The following is a 19,534-nucleotide window of genomic DNA, read 5'->3' on the forward strand; positions in this document are numbered from 1 at the left end:
TTAGCCGGTAGGAGACGGGAATCAAATTATTAGCTTAGGAATGCGACAAAAACAAAAAATAATCCATGGATTCAAGGCTTCATAGGGTGTGAAATTGATAGAAAATAAGTCATTTTTTGGGTGAACTCCTCCTTTAATTTGTGTGTGTGTGTGTGTGTGTGTGTGTGTGTGTGTGTGTGTGTGTGTGTGTGTGTGTGTGTGTGTGTGTGTGTGTGTGTGTGTGTGTGTGTGTGTGTGTGTGTGTGTGTGTGTGTGTGTGTGTGTGTGTGTGTGTGTGTGTGTGTGTGTGTGTGTGAGTGAGAGAGAGACTGCAAGTAAACCTTAGAGATTTGCGACGCGTTGTGAGCTTGTACATCGGCTATTTTCAAATAGCCAAAGTATAGGGCTGAAGTGGTTAATGTAAGTTTTCTAATAATTATGAAAATCTACAAAGTAACTAGTAACAATAGTTTTCAAATCATTATAGTGGAGTAAAAGTACAATATTTGTATAAAGTAAAAGTATTGAAAATTGGAAGTACTCCAGTTAAGTAAAAACACATCAAAATTGTACTTTGAGTACATGTACTTACTTTACATCACTGGGAAAAAAAACTAATGAAATTAAGTGGTTTGTGTTGTGTGGTTTCGTTTCCAATCCAACGCAGAACGGCTGAAGTAGTCTACTCCCACCTGGCGGCGATTGAACAGAACACACACTTTCGTTCATTTAATCATCCAGATTCATCCAGATTGTGCGTCAGTGTCAGTATTGGAGGTGATATGAAGCTGGAATGTAATAATAATAATAATGTGTAATAATGTGTGTTACTCATTTAGTTATTTTATAATCGTAATGTATTTGACGTGCGCGAGAGTTATGGCTCACAGTGGTGGAAAAGGTAGGCCTACTCACATTTTTTACTTAAAGTAGTCAATACTGCAATGTAGAAATACTCTGTTACAAGAATATGTTCGGAATTAAAAATGCACTTGAATAAAAGTACAAAAGTATTGCTATCCAAATTTACTTAAAGTACAAAAAGTAGAAAGTACTCATTATGCAGAAGGTCCCATTTCACACGTTTTCAAATGTATAAAATGTATAGAAATCTTTTGAAAATAGCAGATCTACATGCTCACAATGCGTGGCTGAAGTGGTTACTGTATGTTTTGTAATAATAATCAAAATCTACAAAGTGACTAGTAACAAAAGTTCTCAAATAATTGTAGTAGAGTAAAAAGTACAACATTTGTCTGACATGTAGTGGAGTAGAAGTAAAAGTATTGAAAATTGGAAATACCCAAGTAAAGTACAAATACCTCAAAATTGTACTTAAGTACAGCACTTAAGTAAATGTACTTAGTTACTTTCCACCACTGGAGAGTTATGGCTCGTGCTCTTCTCCTGTCCTGTCCAGCGGAACCATTGAGCGGAGAGATGGGTTCCTCACGGACTGTAAACACAGTGACGCAGCTAATTTCACCAACGTGCTGAGGAACAGAAGCCTGGTAAGACCATATATTTTAACTTTAAGGCTAAGACAGTGTTCTATGAGGATGTTGTTTTCTTTGGTTATCGTTACTGGGAGCTTATTAGCAATATTAGCAGCGTAGTACAATATTTAGCGTCCCAGCTTGGTCGTGGTTGTTGAGATATCTCCTAATAGGTAGGTTGCACACAGGAACACACAAGCGCATGATGACCGACGACCGATGAGGACCATGAATGTGACAACCAGGGTCCGTTTAGAAGTCATACGCAGTGGTGTAAAGTAACTAAGTACATTTACTCAAGTACTATACTTAAGTGCAATTTTGAGGTATTCTTTTTTTTTTTTTACTTTACTAGAGTATTTCCAAATTTCAGTACTTTTACTTCTACTCCACTACATCTCAGAGGCAAATATTATACTTTAACTCCACTACAATTATTTGAAAACTTTAGATATTTAGTTACTTTGTAGATTTTGATTATTATTACAAAACATACATTACCCACTTCAGCCATATATACATTATATACACATATATACATACGTATTGTGAGCTTGTAGATCTGCTATTTTCAAAAGATTTTTATGCATTTGAAAACTTGGGGGGACATTCTGCATAATGAGTACTTTCTACTTTTGGTACTTTAAGTACATTTTGATACCAATACTTTTGTACTTTTAGTCAAATAAATGTTGAATTCCGGGACTTTTACTTGTAACAGTATTTCTACATTGCAGTATTGATACAACACGTGCATTAGTTCTGTATGCATGTTTTTATGTGTTTTTAAAAGAGATAAAACAAACCCAAGCACTATACTTGCCCTTAATTTGTACATTTCCTGATAATTATATATAACAAAACGGATTAGCATGCAGAATATTTATTTGACAGCCTTCCCAGTCCTCACCTATCCACAGTCTTGTTGTTTTCACAGTGCTGCCATGGAGATGGTGGAGGAGAAACTCAGTGCTCTGTCCATTGCTCGGCGGTCCCGTCCAGAAGAGCCGTCCTACCTGCTTGACCTCTCCATGCAGCCCTCTCATTCTGGCTCAGCCCAAGGCCGCCTTATAGCCGTCTCATGCTCTGACTTCTCCATCCACCTTCATGACCAGGACACTCTGAAGCTGCTGGGAGATTGTAAGGGCCACAGTGGGGCATTGTGTGGTGTCACATTTGCCCACACCTCCCCTGACCTGCTCTACTCTGCTTCAGCCGATGGGACAGTGAGGATGTGGGATGTCCGTCGGCCAGATACAGAGGCAGTGCGGGTGTTTAAAAGCGATCCATCCCACTATTACTGTAGCTTTGATTTAAACTGTAGTGATTTGGTGCTGTGTGCCGGTACAGAGCAGGTCAATAAGGAAGACAGTTTCCTGGTGTTCTGGGATGCCCGTGTGAGTGGTAAAATGGAGGCCAGTGGAGGCAGCAGTGATGGTACCCTCCTCGGGGTGTACTCAGAGTCGCACAGTGATGATATCACACAGGTATGTATCATCATTTTTGCTGTTTTCTGCTCCCATTGTATAGCGTATTGGAATGATTTTTTTATTTTTTACAAAAATGCATATACATGAGTCATGACTATATATTCCTGTCATCATGATAAAACACAGAACAAACCATTGTGGTCCTTTTAGAGCTTATTTCCATTGTGGTCCGTTCAATTTGATTCTTACCTGTAACCTATCCGACAATCCATTGCTTCCAATATGATCAAATAATTACTTGATAAACTGTCTTTATTTTTTCATTGTCATTGTCAGTATTTCTTTTATTATCAAATATCCTATGTTCTATTTGTCTAGCACTTCAAACCTATTTCTTGCCACTTCTTCCTCTCTCCCTCCACATTACTATCCAATAGAGCAGTAGAACCACCTAAAAAATAATCATATAAATCAATAAATAATTTTACATTGCAAATGTGTGATATATATATATATATATATATATATATATATATATATATATATATATATATATATATATATATATATATATATATTATTATTTTTTATATACAAACATCTCAACCGTAGGTACACTTCCACCCACGTGACAAGGACCGCCTGGCATCGGGCTCCACAGATGGCCTAGTGAACGTCTTTGACCTGAGTCTGGGAGGAGAGGATGAAGCCCTGCTGGCAACCTGCAACAGTGGCTCTTCAGTCAGCTCTGTCTGCTGGTCTGGGAAGGACTACACCCAGCTGCTCTGCCTCAGCCACGATGAGGGGCTTCAGCTCTGGGACCTCAGCCAGCTGGACACTGAGGAGCCCCTTACCATCTACAGCACTGTAGACGCCCGCAGTCTGAGCCTGTTCTCTGGCAGTGAGGAGTCTGTGGATTACCTGGTAGGGGGGCATTGGATGGAGGAGGCCCAGAGACTGGTGGTGGTGGCGGGGATGAACAGCGGGGACCTCCACCTATTGGATTGCGATGGTAAGGGGCTCCGTCTGTTGAGGTCCCTGCAGGGGGGGCACACAACCACAGTGCGCTGTTTCCTATGGGACACCAGCTCAGCAGGGGAAGTTAACTTGGTTACCGGAGGAGAGGATGGCCAGCTGCTGCTATGGAAACCTGGAGGGGAGGAGCTTATGCCAGGGAAGAGGGAGAGCATGAAGTGTGACTCAGTGCTGAAAGTGAAATCGAGGCACCACAAAAAACATGACTACCACAGGGATAAGAAAACAACATAGTTTATTAACTTGGAGTTACATTTGTTTTAAAAAAATCTAATGGAAATGAACAATGAATACTAAACTAGACTGACAGCTATTGTGCTACAAGAGTGCATATCTGGAATATTGGTGCATAGTACCAATTAGCCTTCTATAAATCTATTTAATATAAAACCCTGCTCTTTTTGTATTTTTTTCATGTCAGCATAACTCGCTAATATTGATTTAAGCTCTTCTTCTTTCTTTTTTTTTACGGAAGAGAGAAATCCAATATTACTATGCATTAAGTAGAGGTCTTTTTGCTCAAATGAAAATTGATCATTTAAAACTGGTGTGTTTTATTCAAGGGAAGACCCATGGTAAGTTACCCTATAGCCTATTTAGTAGGCTATACAGTATTATGAACATGCTGGGAGGGAACTATTCCTCTCATAGTGGAAAAATGTGATTGGCAGTTAAAAGTGTTTGTCTGTGACTCTGTGTAGTCCTGCAGTGACTGGATTTTTTAGTTAATTACTTACACTTAAACCCCAGCTTTGGTATTGTGGGGAAAGCTTTCGCTGAAAATAGCCGACGCTTTGCATCGCATTGTGAGCTTGTCGGTCGGCTATTTTCAGCTAAAGCTTTCCCCACAATAACAGAAAAGACACCCCATATGGGGTTTAAGTGGTTAATAATAATAATAATACAGTTCATACAAGTGTATTAAAATGTGAAATGGAATGCCCCCCTCCTCTCCAAATAATAAATACATCCATGTTTATATTTCGAAAAACATGCATCTCATTCCAAGTGTTTGACAGATAATCGCACTGCCAGTACAGTATATTCACAATAGGCCTATATGGCAGTTATGTAACTCTGGTACTTCCTGCGAAACGGTAATGCGTGTAAATAAAGCCCACTGTAACAAATACTCGCATACTGGAAAACAAGCGTTTCTTTGGCATTTTAATGCTTTGATTAATAAACAAAACAAGACGATTGTTGAAACCCCCGCGATTTTTACCACCCAGACTCGGTTTAAACTGCAAAAGCCAGGGTTGGGCCTCGGGCAGGTTTAGCCTCATTCCACACGGGGAGGTTCCACCTATGTATCCCATAGCCCGGATGGACGACCGGTCGTGCTTTGATTGGTAAATGGTTGTCAGGCAACCGGTGATTTATTAATTTATTTATATTTTACAGTCTATGGCAGGGGTCTTCAACGTTTTTTAGACCAAGGATTGGTCTGTGTTGCAGATAAAACTTTTTAATTGATTTCATAGATAGTTGGATTCATGCTAATGTGTATTTTCAGATAGTTGAGCTTTTAAACTGTCAACATTTAGTCAACTTGACCATTGGCTCTGTACTTGGTCTGCTCTTTTTTCCTTTACACCAAATCTCCGAAAATAGCCGATCTACAAGCTCACAACGCCTTGCAGCGTGAGGCGTTGTGAGCTTGTAGATCGGCCCATGGTCTATGGTTTTAAAGTAAACTAAATAGCGACGAGCTTTTGGATTGTGGGTAAACCCATAGATACGTGCTAATTCTAGAGTTTCAATGACCAGTATGCTACATCATCCAAAACTCTTTGAGGAAAGTATTTGTGTCTGAACCTATGGTCTGAACAAACAGGCTACTGTCATTATTGTTGTAGTAGCCAGTGCACTCTCAGACTATATAGGCCTATTGCAACTTTTAACAGTGTTATATGTATTATTAAACAGTAATACAGTGTTTTTGTTTGTTAGTTTCCTTCTATTATGTTCTATATTTATGTTTGTCATAATATAACAGTGGTGTAACTAAATACATGTACTCACTCAAGTACTGTACTTAAGTATAATTTTGAGGTATTTTTTTTTACTTTTTTCAGTATTTACAAAATACTTTTACTTCTACCCCACTACATCTTTACTCCAATATAATTATTTGAAAAGTTTAATTACTAGTTACTTTGTAGATTTTGATTATTATTACAAAACACACTAACCACTTCAGCCATATATATTACGTCCATTTGAAAATAGCCGATCTACAAGCTCACTTGTAGATCTGCTATTTTCAAAAGATTTTTATACATTTGAAAACTTGTGAAAACAGGACATTATGCATAATGAGTACTTTGTACTTTAAGTAGCCTACATTTTGATACCAATACCTTTGTACTTTTACTCAATTTGGATTCCTGACTTTCAAAAAGTATCCTGAGTATTTCTACATTGCAGAATTGATACTTTTACTCAAGTAAAAAAAATAGTACTTTTTCCAGCACTGTATGTTTATCATAATATAATTATAACCAAATACTATATTATGTTTTGGTTGAGGGTTGCCTGACAACCAACTAGCCAATCACAGCACCACCATCTCCTCGGACTATGGGAACCAGACTCTACCATTCCACATTCTGCCAATCTCTTTCCTTGTCCCTGTTCCCTCACAACCTATCCCAATGTATCCATCTCTGGGAAACGCCTCCTATTGCTCGTCGGGTGATTGACGTGGCCGAGAGTCCAATCACGTGGCGCACAGCCCCCTCAGCAGCCAATCACCATCGCGTGTCGATCCAAACCCACGAGCAGGTTAGGTGCATCTCTGTTATGTGTGCCATGGTCTCAACCCAGTAATATTGACAATAGGGTAAAAAATATACAGCCCCAAATCAAACACGGTCCCAGGGAAAACATCAAAAATACAAGTGTTTGGATAACGGAAAGCAATCGAATCGATATCGGGAATGTAAACTGAGTTACCGTAATCGTTTTATACCGTATTCTGTTCTTAATGGGTGTCGGAGGATTATATCGTTAGAAGGTAAAAAAGGTACTCGTGGGTTTGGCTGTAATAAGGCCAAGATTTTCCTTGCTGTCTGGCCGCTGCTTGGGGAGGCTCTTTGCAACGAGCTGGAAAGTAGCCTAGTTTATTATAGATTTCCTATCATAGGATTAAACTCCTTGCCGAACGTCTTCGTTGCTCAGCAGCACGCAGAGGATCCAGGTAAAGTACAACGATAGGAGAGCAGATCAGAGCTGCAGCGGGACGGTGTGTCCGACTGTCAGACAGTGTGTGAACGGTTTAGCACTAGCAGCATTAGCAGTACCAGTTGTATTTACATCTCGGATGATGGGTGATCGGCCAAGCCCGCCCAGGTAACGTTATCTTATTAGCACATATTATCATGTGCAATTAGACATTTATTTATCTGTGCCATGCTGTAATATGACGCTCATTTATGTTTTCATTTTCACATATCCTCCACAGCTAGCTGGCGCTAGCCAGTGTTGCCAGGTTTTGTGAGAGAAATAAGCAACCGGGTCTAGGAAAACAAGCCCCAAAGAAGCAACTTTATCGGCTATTTGGAAATTGCCGAGCTTGTAGATCTGCTATTTTCAATAACTCTTGCAATAAAACGTGGAATATTTGGGATATTTTTTAAACATTCTTTTAAAACAAATGCTCCCCTGGGCACACAACATTTTCATGAACATATTTGAGAACCACTGGTTTAAATAATTGGAAAAACAAATGGGTAAGCAAGCCTAAATAAATAAGTGCACTTTAGAAACGAGCCCAAAAACCCACAACTCGCAACTACCATTTTTTACAAGCAACTTTACAGAAAAAGAAGCCCAAAGTCGCTTATAATAAGCCGACATGGCAACACTAGCGCTAGCCAGTTAGCCAGACCTGACTCAACTTGAGCTAACCCGCGCTAGCCGTAGCACTAACGTTAGCTGGCTGTGTAAAAATATCATTTTCTCCTGTGCATCCTGTCAGGTTTTATAAAGCATAGTTGCTTCTGTATTAAAATAATATCGTGGTGTATTGTGCACGAAAATTTGGTAGCTAACTATCAGTTTACTCTTTAAATTCAAGTGTTATGTCTCGGCAGATCGGCTAGCTAACGCGGCTAGTTGGCTAATGTTAGCGGGTTAGCTTTGACTTGTCAAGTTTTGAATATGTGTTGCTTGCTGCCGCCAGGCCCAACATAGATGATCATGATCAAACACAATTTCTATTTGATTGCTTGATTTTTTTAAAACCCGTACAGCTAAATTGGCTTCATTATGCCCAGATATACAAAACGTAATAATGAAATAATGGCTACTTTGTTAAATGTGGGCTGTTATCTGTGGCTTTGGCTTTCTATTGGCTTAAATTATTCTTGGTGCTCATGTTTTATATGATTCTGTTCGAGCTGTGATTCAGCTAAATGTTTGTCAAAGCAACGTTATCGCAGGTTTGGATCAGACAAAGCATAGGAAAAGTATTCTTACATGATGGTTTACACACTACAGTGCCTTTGAATCCGGCCCCATAGTTTATCTACCAAGTGAATACAGCTGAATGAGTGGTGATGATCAGTTATGAACTTTGACTTGCTTTAAAGCAAATGTCCAATAAACCTATGACTCTATGATATGTCTTTGGCCCAATCAACTGTTCTTATGGTGGCCAAAATGATTTCAGCCCTGTGGAAAGATACACGAATCTTTCCTCAGGGCTGAAATTGTTTTGGGGAGAGATAATAGTGATTTTGTTTAATAATTGTGTGACATGTATGATGGGTAGATACAGTGTTTGTGAAACGGGATGCACAGAAATGCAGCTAGGACTATGGTAACCTTCAGTCATCAGTTGTCATCTACCATGTCAATGTTAAACTATGAGTATTGTCTGCTGTCCATAGTGTCTAACGTAATGTCTCGAGATATGTTGCCCTGAGCAATTACGAGTCTGTGCACTTGTCAAATTAGGATGACGACTTTTGGTTTTAAAAGGATTTGTTCTTGACTACAGTGTAATTGTGTAGTAATTACTGTGTCGTGCACAGAAATGGAGCAGGCTTTTATAAACGATATAGACTAGCTCTTTGGAGGTTTAGTTCTTAACTGTACGCACACCTTTATTCAAATCTGTCATGAGTATGGATAGTCTTTGCTGTTGGAACATCTACCCAATCTGTGTGTCCATGCTCCAACATATGCTCTTCATATGACTGTCTAAATATAGTGGCACAAGTTTTTTTGTAAGGAATTGTTGCAGAGGCCTGAATGAAAACATGCAGGAAATTAGTCCAAAGTATAAAGATATGTGTGCATGCTTGCATCTATTTGTGTGTGTGAGAGAGAGAGAGAGCGAGAGAGCTGGAGTGCACCAGAGTAGGGCTGGGCAATTAACCGAAAATGTATTAAAAAAACCTGATATTTAGAATGAATAACCAACTTATACCTGAACAATCGAGAATCACGTTTTTTAAAACATAAGATTCTTGTATATCAATGATTTTTATAATCGACTAATCGATTGGTCTGATTAACCCCGGCCCATAACCCTGTGTTTATACTCTTCTACAATGGTTGCTATAATCGCACAATTCAAAGTGTTATAGCTAAGCCCTCCACATGAGTCAGTTGAGTGAGTATCTCACCTCTCAATGAGTTTGCTCGTCTCATCGAGAGGTCAGTGTTATGTCCCAGCAACCAAAGTCCCCTGGCGTTTATGATGAGGGTGTGAGGAGGAGGTGCAGCCCAGCTCTCTGATCTCTTATCAGTACACACAGTAAAATCCTGAGTGTCAATTTAACTCGGAGTTACAAATGGGATAAATTAACACTCAGGATATTACTTTGAAGTGTCTGTTTAGATCCCTCTGCTTTTTGTGTGTGTTTGCCTTTATTGATCCAGCGCGGGAAATTCAGAGTACAATCACCACAGTGTCATCGCAGCATCATAGAGTAACTGATATCAATACAGTGTCGGCGGTATCAATACTGTACTGTTATTGCACAATAATAACCGCACCATACAGTGTCTGTGAAGAATAGAATACGTTATCTAATATCATTCGAAACAATACATTATCCATGCGCAAGACTCGTATATTGTTATATGTGCATGTGTGAAGTTGTTGGTCATGACTGAACTGTGCGTGCGCACTGTTCATTCTCCAAACCGTGTGTAATGACTCTCATCAAACGAAAGATTGTTTTGTTCCCAAGAGTACATTTGGTTTCCATAAAAGTTTAGAACAAGATATGCACACAATAGACGGAACATGTTCAGCATATTATTTTGTACTTTAAAACAACAAATTGACACGTAATTATGTAAACGTTTACTGTAGGGCTGGGCAATATATTGATATTCAACAGGTGTCATGATAGGAGACTAATTATCGTATGTGATTTTGGATATTATCATGATATGGCATAAGTGCTGTCTTTTCCTGCTTTTAACCACTTAAGCCCTAATCAAAAATACCCCAAAAATATTTTTGAAAATGAAAAAAAAAATTGAAATCTGATATTGTCACTATATGATATTATCGTCTCTATTGAGGTACTTGGTTAGAAATATAATATTTGATTTTTTTCCCCATATTGCCCGGCCCTAGGTTACAGTGCAGAAAATGACCCAAGAAGAGGGTGGTAGAGAGAGTCTACCTGTCATGAGGTTTGTTCAATAAACTAAGGAGAACATGAACTAAATGTGCTTTCAGAATCAGAGCCTGCTAGAAACAATAGCTGGCTGATATACAATGTATTGGAACATTCTTAGGCTAAATTAAATATTTGCATTGGCGTATTCATTGTACTAAATGATAACAAAAACTCAGTCTTTTTTTGTTTTCATATCATATCTGCGCTGTGCTCTTTGCTAATTAGCAATCATTTATTAATTCTGTTGGGATTATTTTTAAATATCAACAGATGTGTTTCATACAAGTCAAAGTGTATAATATTTAGGAAGATCTGTTGGTGCAGTCATTGATCTAATATCACAATCTGTATTTGTTAGAGAAACAAATCTCATATCAGAGACAATAGTATAGATCAGGGGTTCTTAAACTTTTTATACCACGACCCCATATTTGATGGGACTTTTTTGTGGCGATTTTTTGGTTGCCACTGCGCGACCCCAACGGCACCTTCCCACGACCCCACTTTGGGTCGCGACCCATAGTTTGAGAACCGCTGGTATAGATGTATTTTGAATTCAGACTTTGCCGTGTTGGAACACAGACTAGATCCCTGAGCTTTTCTTCTGCCTGCCTCCCTTTCATCTTGTGTTTGTATGTTTGTGTGTGGCCTTGCTTTTACCCGTTTGTTGACTTCCTGTAGAGCTGCGCTCTTCCTCCCTTTCCTCTCTTTCTGTTGCCCTCCCTCCCTGTTGCTCTCCCCCTCCTCCTCACTTTGCTCTTCTTATTGTTCTGCCCTCCATTCCTTTACGTCCCCCTCTCTCTGACAGTTTCCTATGTTTCTCCCCCATTGCTCCCTGCTCCCTTTTCTCTATCTTTGTCCCCCCCACCCTTCGTCTCCTCCTCTAATCCTCTGTGTGGATGTCATCTGTTCTCTTATGTAAGAGAGACTCAGGGAGGGGAATGTGTTTGTGCTGTGTGCCGTATGCCCGGCGAGCCGACGAGCAACCGCGGTGGAACATAGTCGAGCCTCTCACCATTAGCCTGCCTGTCTGTCTGGTCAGCCTGTCAGGTTGGCGCAGAGAGGGATAGAGACAGAGAGTCAGAGAGAGCAAGGAAGAGAGTGAAGTACCAATGGTAATTCATGGGGATTCCAGTGCCCCTGTGCACAGGTAAGTGCTGTTGTCAGGGTTATCGAGGGAGACGCTTTGCAGAAATGAACATTTTGTGTACAGTTATTTTTTACTTTATTATTTTTTTTTAATTTAGGGAATGTGTCTGTTGGGTGGTGTTAGGCTCTCTGTCTGTCTGTTGGTTGGTGTTAGGCTGTTAGTCTATTGGGTGGTGTTGAGCCAATTGACCGCTGACATTCGTAATGGTGCGAAAAGCACAGAATGCTCCTTGCTAGCATGGTCAAGGTTGCCATTGGCAATGCAGCTATGGCAACGCCGTCGAGGCAGGCACGAATGGAGAGAGGGTGCTGCTATCTATGAATTATTTTCTTTTCTCCTCTGCCTACTGAGACGAGAGCTGCACAGTGCACACAAGCTTTGCTAAGACAGAGAGATTTGCAAGCAGTTGAGCCTAAAATGCTAAGCAGATGAATTTTTGTATCTCAGGGACTTGTTTGAGTTTGTTTGTGCTTGTGTGTGTGCGGAAGAATGCGATGGAGAGGACAGTGTTCCAAGATATGAACTAAAGGGGTTTGGGCTTCAAGAGTACAGCTTTACAGTGGGTGAGATCTTCTCTGGGGGCAGAGAAACGAGTGTTTGTAGTAAACGGCACCATGTCCTCACCACAACTAACGTGTGGTGCCTTAGGGAGCATTTTAGGGTCCTCTTTTCTTCTTATTATACACACATTCAGCCCGCAACTGCAACCTGTTCCTTTTAGCAGACGATTCAGCCATCTTGCTCTGGCACCATGACGAATCAGAGGTAAAAAAAAAAAGTGCAGAACTCCTCAACATCAGTACCTGGTTAGTAGTAGACATAAGGTGTGTCTCCATCCGAGTTGATTCTCTTTGGGTCCAATGGTAAACTAAAGTCTCTGGGTTCAAAGTCCTTGTATATGTGCTTTTGAAGTCACAGCCAAGGAAGCCGTTACATACTTAGGCTGTATATTCACTAAAAGTTATCTCGAAGGTAAATCAAAAAGTGAAACGTCTTGCTAGAGTATCGCCCTTAATAGGCAGAAGTGCTCTTGCAATACTGGCAGAGGCACTGGTCATTTTGACTATGCCTGCACATCCTGGTACTCTAGCACCCCCATCATCCTAAAAAAAAAAGAAAAGAAAAATGCTACAGACCTCAACCAGAGCAAATTCCACTGACTAATTGTACCGTGCCGATTCGAATGCTGTAAGGGTTTGAATTTGTTTTCATACTTACCAGCAGTTACGTAGAATGGGCTACCTGCAAGCATAAAGACCATCCTTACATCAATAGGACCACAATGAAATTAAAGCCTTTTGTCATTCTTTTGACTTTTGTGTGCAACTGTTTTGTACATATGATATTGTCAATAAGTAAATCAATCAATCAGTCATACATTATATAGAAAATGCAGGGTATTACATGGTCTAAATGTTCAGCTACATGGTTCTTCATCTATGCACCTGTTGCCAGCTTGCATTCAGGTGTGCAAAATGTTTGAGGATAGCAAGAGAAACCTGTTGGCTCTGTGCAGTGTACACATGTCCTCAGCTAAAACCAGGATGCAAAACTAACTTTTTATTGTCAATTCACAATGTACAGTATGTCCCAGTGTCAGAAAGGGTTATTAAAAACATTGCTTTAAAGAGTAGAGAGTCTAGAGACTGTTCCATTAATAATAGCTATTATGCTACTGATATAATCTGAGCTGTAAGATGCTTTTGAACATCCACCTCCGCTGTGCAATGTCCTGATAGAAGCATTTGGCAGACGCGGGGACAGGTGTCGATGTGGCCATACGTTGTGCTCACTGGTAAGGTTGTTGTGTCCGGATGTTTTTTTGTTGGTGTGGAGAACTTATTTTGTGTTATATTTGAATAGTCCTGTTGCAACAGGCTTTGAATGGCAAAACAGTTGAACAGTTAATCTAGTGTTTGTGTTGTTGTGATTTTCGAGGAAAAAGGTGTCGGTGTAATTTGAAATCCTCTTGGCCTGTAGGTTCACTACTTTGGCAGTGACTTTAGAAATTAAATGACAGTAAATACAACACTAGAAAGTCATTATAAAGACATTATAAAGACATGCAATACTATACAAGAGATCATCAATACTAGGAGCAGTAAAAGTATATTTACAGAAAAATATTGGGCATGATTTATTTTGGCAAGCTATAAGACTTGTCTAGGTCCAGTTGCAAATTGCAGACAGACCTCTTTTATGGCGGTTTTGAAGGAGGGTAGGGAGTTGCACTTTTTGATGGTTGGCTGTGGGTAGGGCATTCCACATTTTGGTGGCATAATAGTAGAATTAATTCATTCCAGTGTTTGTGCCAAATCTGGGGGGTAACTGGTTTAGTTCCTGCACACCTGTCACTAACATTATACTGTTTAAGCGTATCTTCAACTACCCACAGTTGTGTGCCAATAATAGAAGAAAAAGAAGGGCTTCAGTGCCTGTGTGTTGCTCAAGGAGTACCTGGTTGTCATTCAGCGAGCACATTGATTGTTGCAAAATGAATGTGTATTATGGCCCTTGGACTCAACATCCATTCCTACCTGGAGGGAAGAGTCATAAATAAGCCTTGCACCCTGGACAGTGTTTCAGACTCGGAGAGATTAAAAGGCCCTTCACTCTGAGCTGGGCCTATCCATCTCCCCAGGCAGCAGCACCATGACACCACTCTCACATTCACTGTGTCCCTGTCTGACTTGTCTCTGTCTGTCTGTTCCTGTATGTCTGTCTTACTGGCGAAGGCACGTATAGTGAGGGAGCTGGTCGCTATCTTGGACAACCACTCACACAACCTCCACATGGGCATTGTGTGGCAATTGAGCAAGATGATAGATTCATCTACCCCAAGGGGAAATACAATAGACTTAGACTGTCCTTTGTGTCGGTACACATGAAGATTATCATTTATTTTTTCTTCTAAATTTAGAGTAGCCAATTATTATTACCCATTTTTTCTCCCCAATTTAGTTCTTATGCCAACTGATTCCTCCCCACGCACATTTCTGTGTTGTCACTGCTGTCATAGCCTAGTACTGACTCACCTGCCCGTGAGGAGCTCCCACCAGGAGGACGTAGAGCCTTCGTCCTACTCCTCCCGCCCAACACTCCCTGCTGATAGTTCCCGCCCCAGCCTGTAGGAGTACGTGCAATGACCAATATCACCCTCCCCGCCCGGCTCCCCTCCCTGGAACACGGGCCGATTGTGTTCGTATAGACGCCCGACAAAGCCGGATGCACCACGGTGGATTCGAACCCACAACCTCCGTGGTGGTGGGCAGGGACTTTACCACTGAGCCACCCGAGCGTCGCCATGAAGATTTTTGTGTATACTGTTGTATACTTTTGTTCATTATTGAAGGTGTTTCTTTTTGATGTCTGTAGCCTGCTGTATCTAAAGTACTTTCTCTGCCCTGTAACTGCATTTTAACTGCTGTGCTGCCTTTGGCGACTGAATTTCCCTCACAGGATAAATAAAGGTCTTATCTTAAGTGGTAAAAGGGTGTTCTTTGCAAGTCAGATAATACATGAAAATGACGCATATATTTTTGGTGCGTTATGAACAGCTGAATTTAAAGTCTCTGTAGCACAACAACTATTACAAATTAAGTCCAGAACCAACCACGTAAATGGTCTTTACAACGTATAGTGGTCACAGTATGATTAAGGAGTAATGCAGAAATATGTATTATACACAGCAGACTCAAAGATGTCTCTTTCAGACGCTCACATCCAGCCTGAGTGTGTGTGTGTCTCTCTCTTAAGACGAGAATTGCCTTCTCTTTGAAGTTATTTTTAATACTTACAAATGTTTAATTCTTAATAAGACTTTTAATGTTTTTGTAACCAATTTCGCTAATATGTGTCAAACACAGGGCAGGGCGACCATAGCTGAGTGCGTAGAGAAGCCGTCTGTGACACAGAAGGTCCCGGGTTCGTGCTCGGCCCCAGTCTGTGTGTCCCTAAGACAAGACACTTAACCCTGAACTGCTCCCCGAGCACTGCCCCCCTAGCCCCCAGCCCACTGCTCCTAATAGCTAGGACAGGTAAAAGCAGAGGACACATTTCATGTAAATGCAAATGTACAGCGATACAAGAAATACCACAAATGAGTGGGGTCCATATTATTATTATTATTATTATTATTACTCTGAAGACAATTCCGTTCTCGGTTCAATCTATCTATCAGACTGTCTTCCTGTATATCTGTATGCTTGTCAGTCTGTCTATTTGACTCCCTATATCTCTCCTTGTTCAAATGTCTTTGGTTGGTTGGTTAGTTGGTTATCTTGTCTTGTATACGAATGTCATAGTATGCCAGATAGTCGATATATGATTTGTCCTACACTGTGCATTTGATATGCCGTAGAGTTCTGAAGGGTTGTAACTCAAAAATAAAGCCAAATGTTCTCTTAATCAGAATCAGAATCAGAATCAGTTTTATTGTCACAACACAGGTTTACAAGGTAAAAAAGTGGGTGAAATTCGTTTTTGTACATCGTTCCCATCGCAACGTTAGTTTCCATAGAAAGAAGAGGGGGGGGGGAGAAGAAGAGGGGGTGGGGGGCAAGTGGGAAGGAGATCAAAACAAGAGAGCAACAGAAGGCCAGACAAGTTATCTACATATTTACAAAGTACCTGAGATAATAAAAAAATAAAAAAAACTAAGGTGCCTGAGCATAGCAGCAATGTATGTATACTGTGCATGTTATACTTATACTGTGCATGATATACATATGGACGTTAAGGTGCTTAGAGGAAAAGAGCACAATAAAAAGACAAACAAAAGTCAGTGCGTTATACATGGGATTAAGGTGCAAAAGGTCAGTGCGTGTCCACCTAGGGTGGACTGACCCTAGTATAATCCGCAAGTAGCTCCATGAGGGAGTGCAACAAAAAGTCATTTGTACCTGGTGTAGTCCACAGGTGTGTCCGAGGGGGAGCTAAGTCCAAGTCATTGTCCCTGGTATAATCCAGGGACAAAACTAACTGATTTTCATAGATGTGTTGCGTTGTTAGCTTGAAAATCGAATATTTTCGGCAGTGCTGACACTAGTGGGGCAGTGTAAATTGCTGCTATGGCCTGCAGTGTCTCATTCATGTCCTATTACATAACTGTGGGAGCTAAGCATGAATTCACTGCTAGTATGGAACACAGTTTTGGACCAGGCTCAATGTAGTTCTGTGGTGGTTAAACATACAAATGCTCTAGTCGTAGAATTAGCATTTAGCTAACATCTTATAAGGCTAGATGAGTAGTATTAAATGTACAAATGCCACGTTTTAAATGTAAAAAGCCCTAGCTGTGACCTTTTAAACCACAAAAGGTAGTTTGACCGGTTTGTCTTTGTTGGGCTTAATGGCCAAGACTCAATCTATAAGTTTACTACATAGAAGTAGATGTTTCCTTAGCTTCCCCTCTCTCTTTCTCTCTGCCTATACCTCCCTCATTTTGTCTATTCTATCTTATATACATCATCGTACGACTTATTGCTCAACGAAAATAATTCAGCTACGAGCTCACAATGCAACATATTGTGATCTTGTTCGCTGTTTTCAGTGAACAGCACCGCCATGCAGCGAATTATAAATCAAGCTTTAATTGCTCACTAACGTCTTGTTAGTAGCTCTGCACAGTAGCCTCAATGCCATTGTTGTGTGTGTGACTGTGGATGCACTCTGTAAGTAGGTCTAGGACAAGGCCTAAATGTTGTCCCAAGCTGAGAGCATCAAGCTAGCTACTTTGGCTGTGTGTGCTACTATGCTTTTTGTATTACATTTCTGCAAAAAAAACAAGAAAATGCATAGCTTTGTGGTGTTGCCCATGAAATGAAAAATGTAAAGAGTGATTTCCTGTTTAGTTCAGTGGTTTGTGTCTTGTCACTGAATTTCTCTTCTAAATTTGTGCAACACTAACATTTTGCTCCATGTTCCCTCCTCTACCCCTCCCACTATCTGTCTTCTTCACTGTCCTTTCTCTCCTCTATCCCTGCCCCTCTTCCCCTTGCTTCCTCTTTGTCTCCCTCCCCTCTTACGTTTCCTTTCTCTTGTCTTTCATTCCATCCATCCTTATCACTTCTCTCCCTCACTTCCTCCCCCCAATCCCCCATCTCTTTCCCTTTCCTTCCCAACATCTCTCTACATCTCCCCTCCCCACCCTTCCTCCTCTGTTTTCCCCTTCCTCTCCTCTTCCTCTTTGTCCGTCTATCCCAGCAGGGCTATGTCCTCAGCAGCCACCACGCCTCCGTCTGTGGACAAAGTGGACGGGTTCTCACGGAAGTCAGTCAGGAAAGCTAAGCAGAAGCGCTCCCAGAGCTCCTCCCAGTTCCGCTCTCAGGGCAAACCCATCGAGCTCACACCCCTGCCCCTGCTCAAGGGTAAGGAGGAACTGTAACGGCAACCCATAACACACTTAACACACTCAACCCATCTACCAATGTCTTCTAAATCCTTTTCTGTTTCTGAAAAACTGATTTTTCTATATCAGTGGTTCTCAAACCTTTTCATGTCAAGGACCCCCAAAATGATATGTATTTGGCCGTCGACCCCCATCTCAAAATATGTTTTTCCAGGCACCCCCAGAAGCACAGATTTTAGTTACAAATGTTTGCTTTAAAAATATATATATTAAAGAATTTGCACGAATTTTCAAGATCTATTTTTCTGATCTACAAGCTCATAGCGTGGCACCAAGTGCAGCGCTATGAGCTTGTAGATCTGCCAAAGAAATCTAAAATGACACAGATTTGTTCCCGTTCTTAATGGGTTAACACAGTATTTGTTGTTGTTGATGAGTCACAACACTGCTGCAGCGCACATTATGAATATATTATATTATACGGTATATATTTTATGACTGTGAGCATATTGCTCAAGCTACTGAAATCATAAACCTGACCATGATATTACAATGAAATATATTGTTTATTATGCAGTAGGAAATGGCACAGATACGAGTAAAAACACAACCAACAACAGTAGGCATAGTGTTTAGCAAAAATTAAATGTTTCGGGGTTGGCGCAGGTGTAAAGCCCCAGCCCACCACTGTGGAGACAGTGGTTTGATTCCTCCACGGAGAACCCGGGTTGGCTGGCTGCTCCAACGAACACAATTGGCTGTGTTTGTGGGTGAGAAGCTGGTTGTGGAGGGCTCTTGTTGCACTACAGGTTGGTTGGCTGTTCTGCCAGGAGAGGAACTGGGAAGAATTGCATCCTCCCGGTGAAAAAGAAGTGGCTGGGGGACATAACATGTATCAGGGGGGGACATGTGGTTATCTATACCCTCCTCAAGACCAAACTGGGGGCAGCAGTCACAGCGACTACATGCTGGAATTGGCATAACTAAATTGTGAGAAAATGAAAAAGAAAACGTTTCAGAACGGATGGTGGTGTAATATACTGAAATATATCCTTTTCCTCACCTTGTTATTTCACTTTTTTTGCACATACACATGTAGATTTTTATGCAACTTCTTTTCATCAGTAGACCGCAGTTTGGAATTTCTCAGTTTCAATAAGTTCAATTCAAGAGCCATGGTCTCAGTTAAACAACAAAAACATGACTGCCGGATGTCATATATTTTTTGTTGAATAGAACGGAGTGAGTGACATCACACTCGGCTCAATTGTAATTTCCACGTTGTTACAATTACCCTGCAATAAATGGTCAAGTAGGAAGAATGCTGTCACACACAATTCTTCTGTGTGTGTGTGTGTGTGTGTGTTTGTCTCCTAGACAGAGTGGAAGGGGGCAAGATGCAGACATACTGTAGGTATGGAAGGGAGAGAAGCTCTAACCTTTAATTT

At 40.8% G+C, this 19,534-nt stretch overlaps 2 protein-coding genes across 9 annotated transcripts in view; both read left to right on the top strand.

The window, feature by feature from the left end:
- Nucleotides 1-1,427: 1,427 nt before the first annotated feature.
- Nucleotides 1,428-4,679, top strand: wdr89 (WD repeat domain 89). Of its 2 annotated transcripts, none has more exons than XM_080414623.1 (3): nt 1,428-1,490; nt 2,396-2,962; nt 3,518-4,679. In XM_080414623.1, exons 2-3 carry the CDS (start codon nt 2,420-2,422, stop codon nt 4,172-4,174), a joined length of 1,200 nt encoding a protein of 399 aa, XP_080270749.1. In that variant the 5' UTR covers nt 1,428-1,490; nt 2,396-2,419; the 3' UTR covers nt 4,175-4,679. The 2 variants fall into 2 exon arrangements, with proteins under 2 accessions (XP_080270749.1, XP_080270750.1); XM_080414624.1 differs by having other exon boundaries at nt 1,459-1,490; nt 2,413-2,962.
- A 2,081-nt stretch (nt 4,680-6,760) lies between these two features.
- ppp2r5eb (protein phosphatase 2, regulatory subunit B', epsilon isoform b) overlaps nt 6,761-19,534 on the top strand; it is a 48,997-nt gene continuing 36,223 nt past the window's right edge. Inside the window, exons 1-3 of one of the 7 annotated variants that reach the window (XM_080414804.1) lie at nt 6,761-7,142; nt 10,542-10,600; nt 17,942-18,105. In XM_080414804.1, the coding sequence (XP_080270930.1) occupies nt 10,557-10,600; nt 17,942-18,105 (208 nt within the window). In that variant the 5' untranslated portion in view covers nt 6,761-7,142; nt 10,542-10,556. The other 6 variants (XM_080414806.1, XM_080414805.1, XM_080414809.1 and 3 more) reach the window with 6 other exon arrangements.

Source organism: Gymnoscopelus braueri, assembly GCF_963280865.1.
Source record: "Gymnoscopelus braueri genome assembly, chromosome: 19".
Classification (NCBI taxonomy): Eukaryota; Metazoa; Chordata; class Actinopteri; order Myctophiformes; family Myctophidae; genus Gymnoscopelus; species Gymnoscopelus braueri.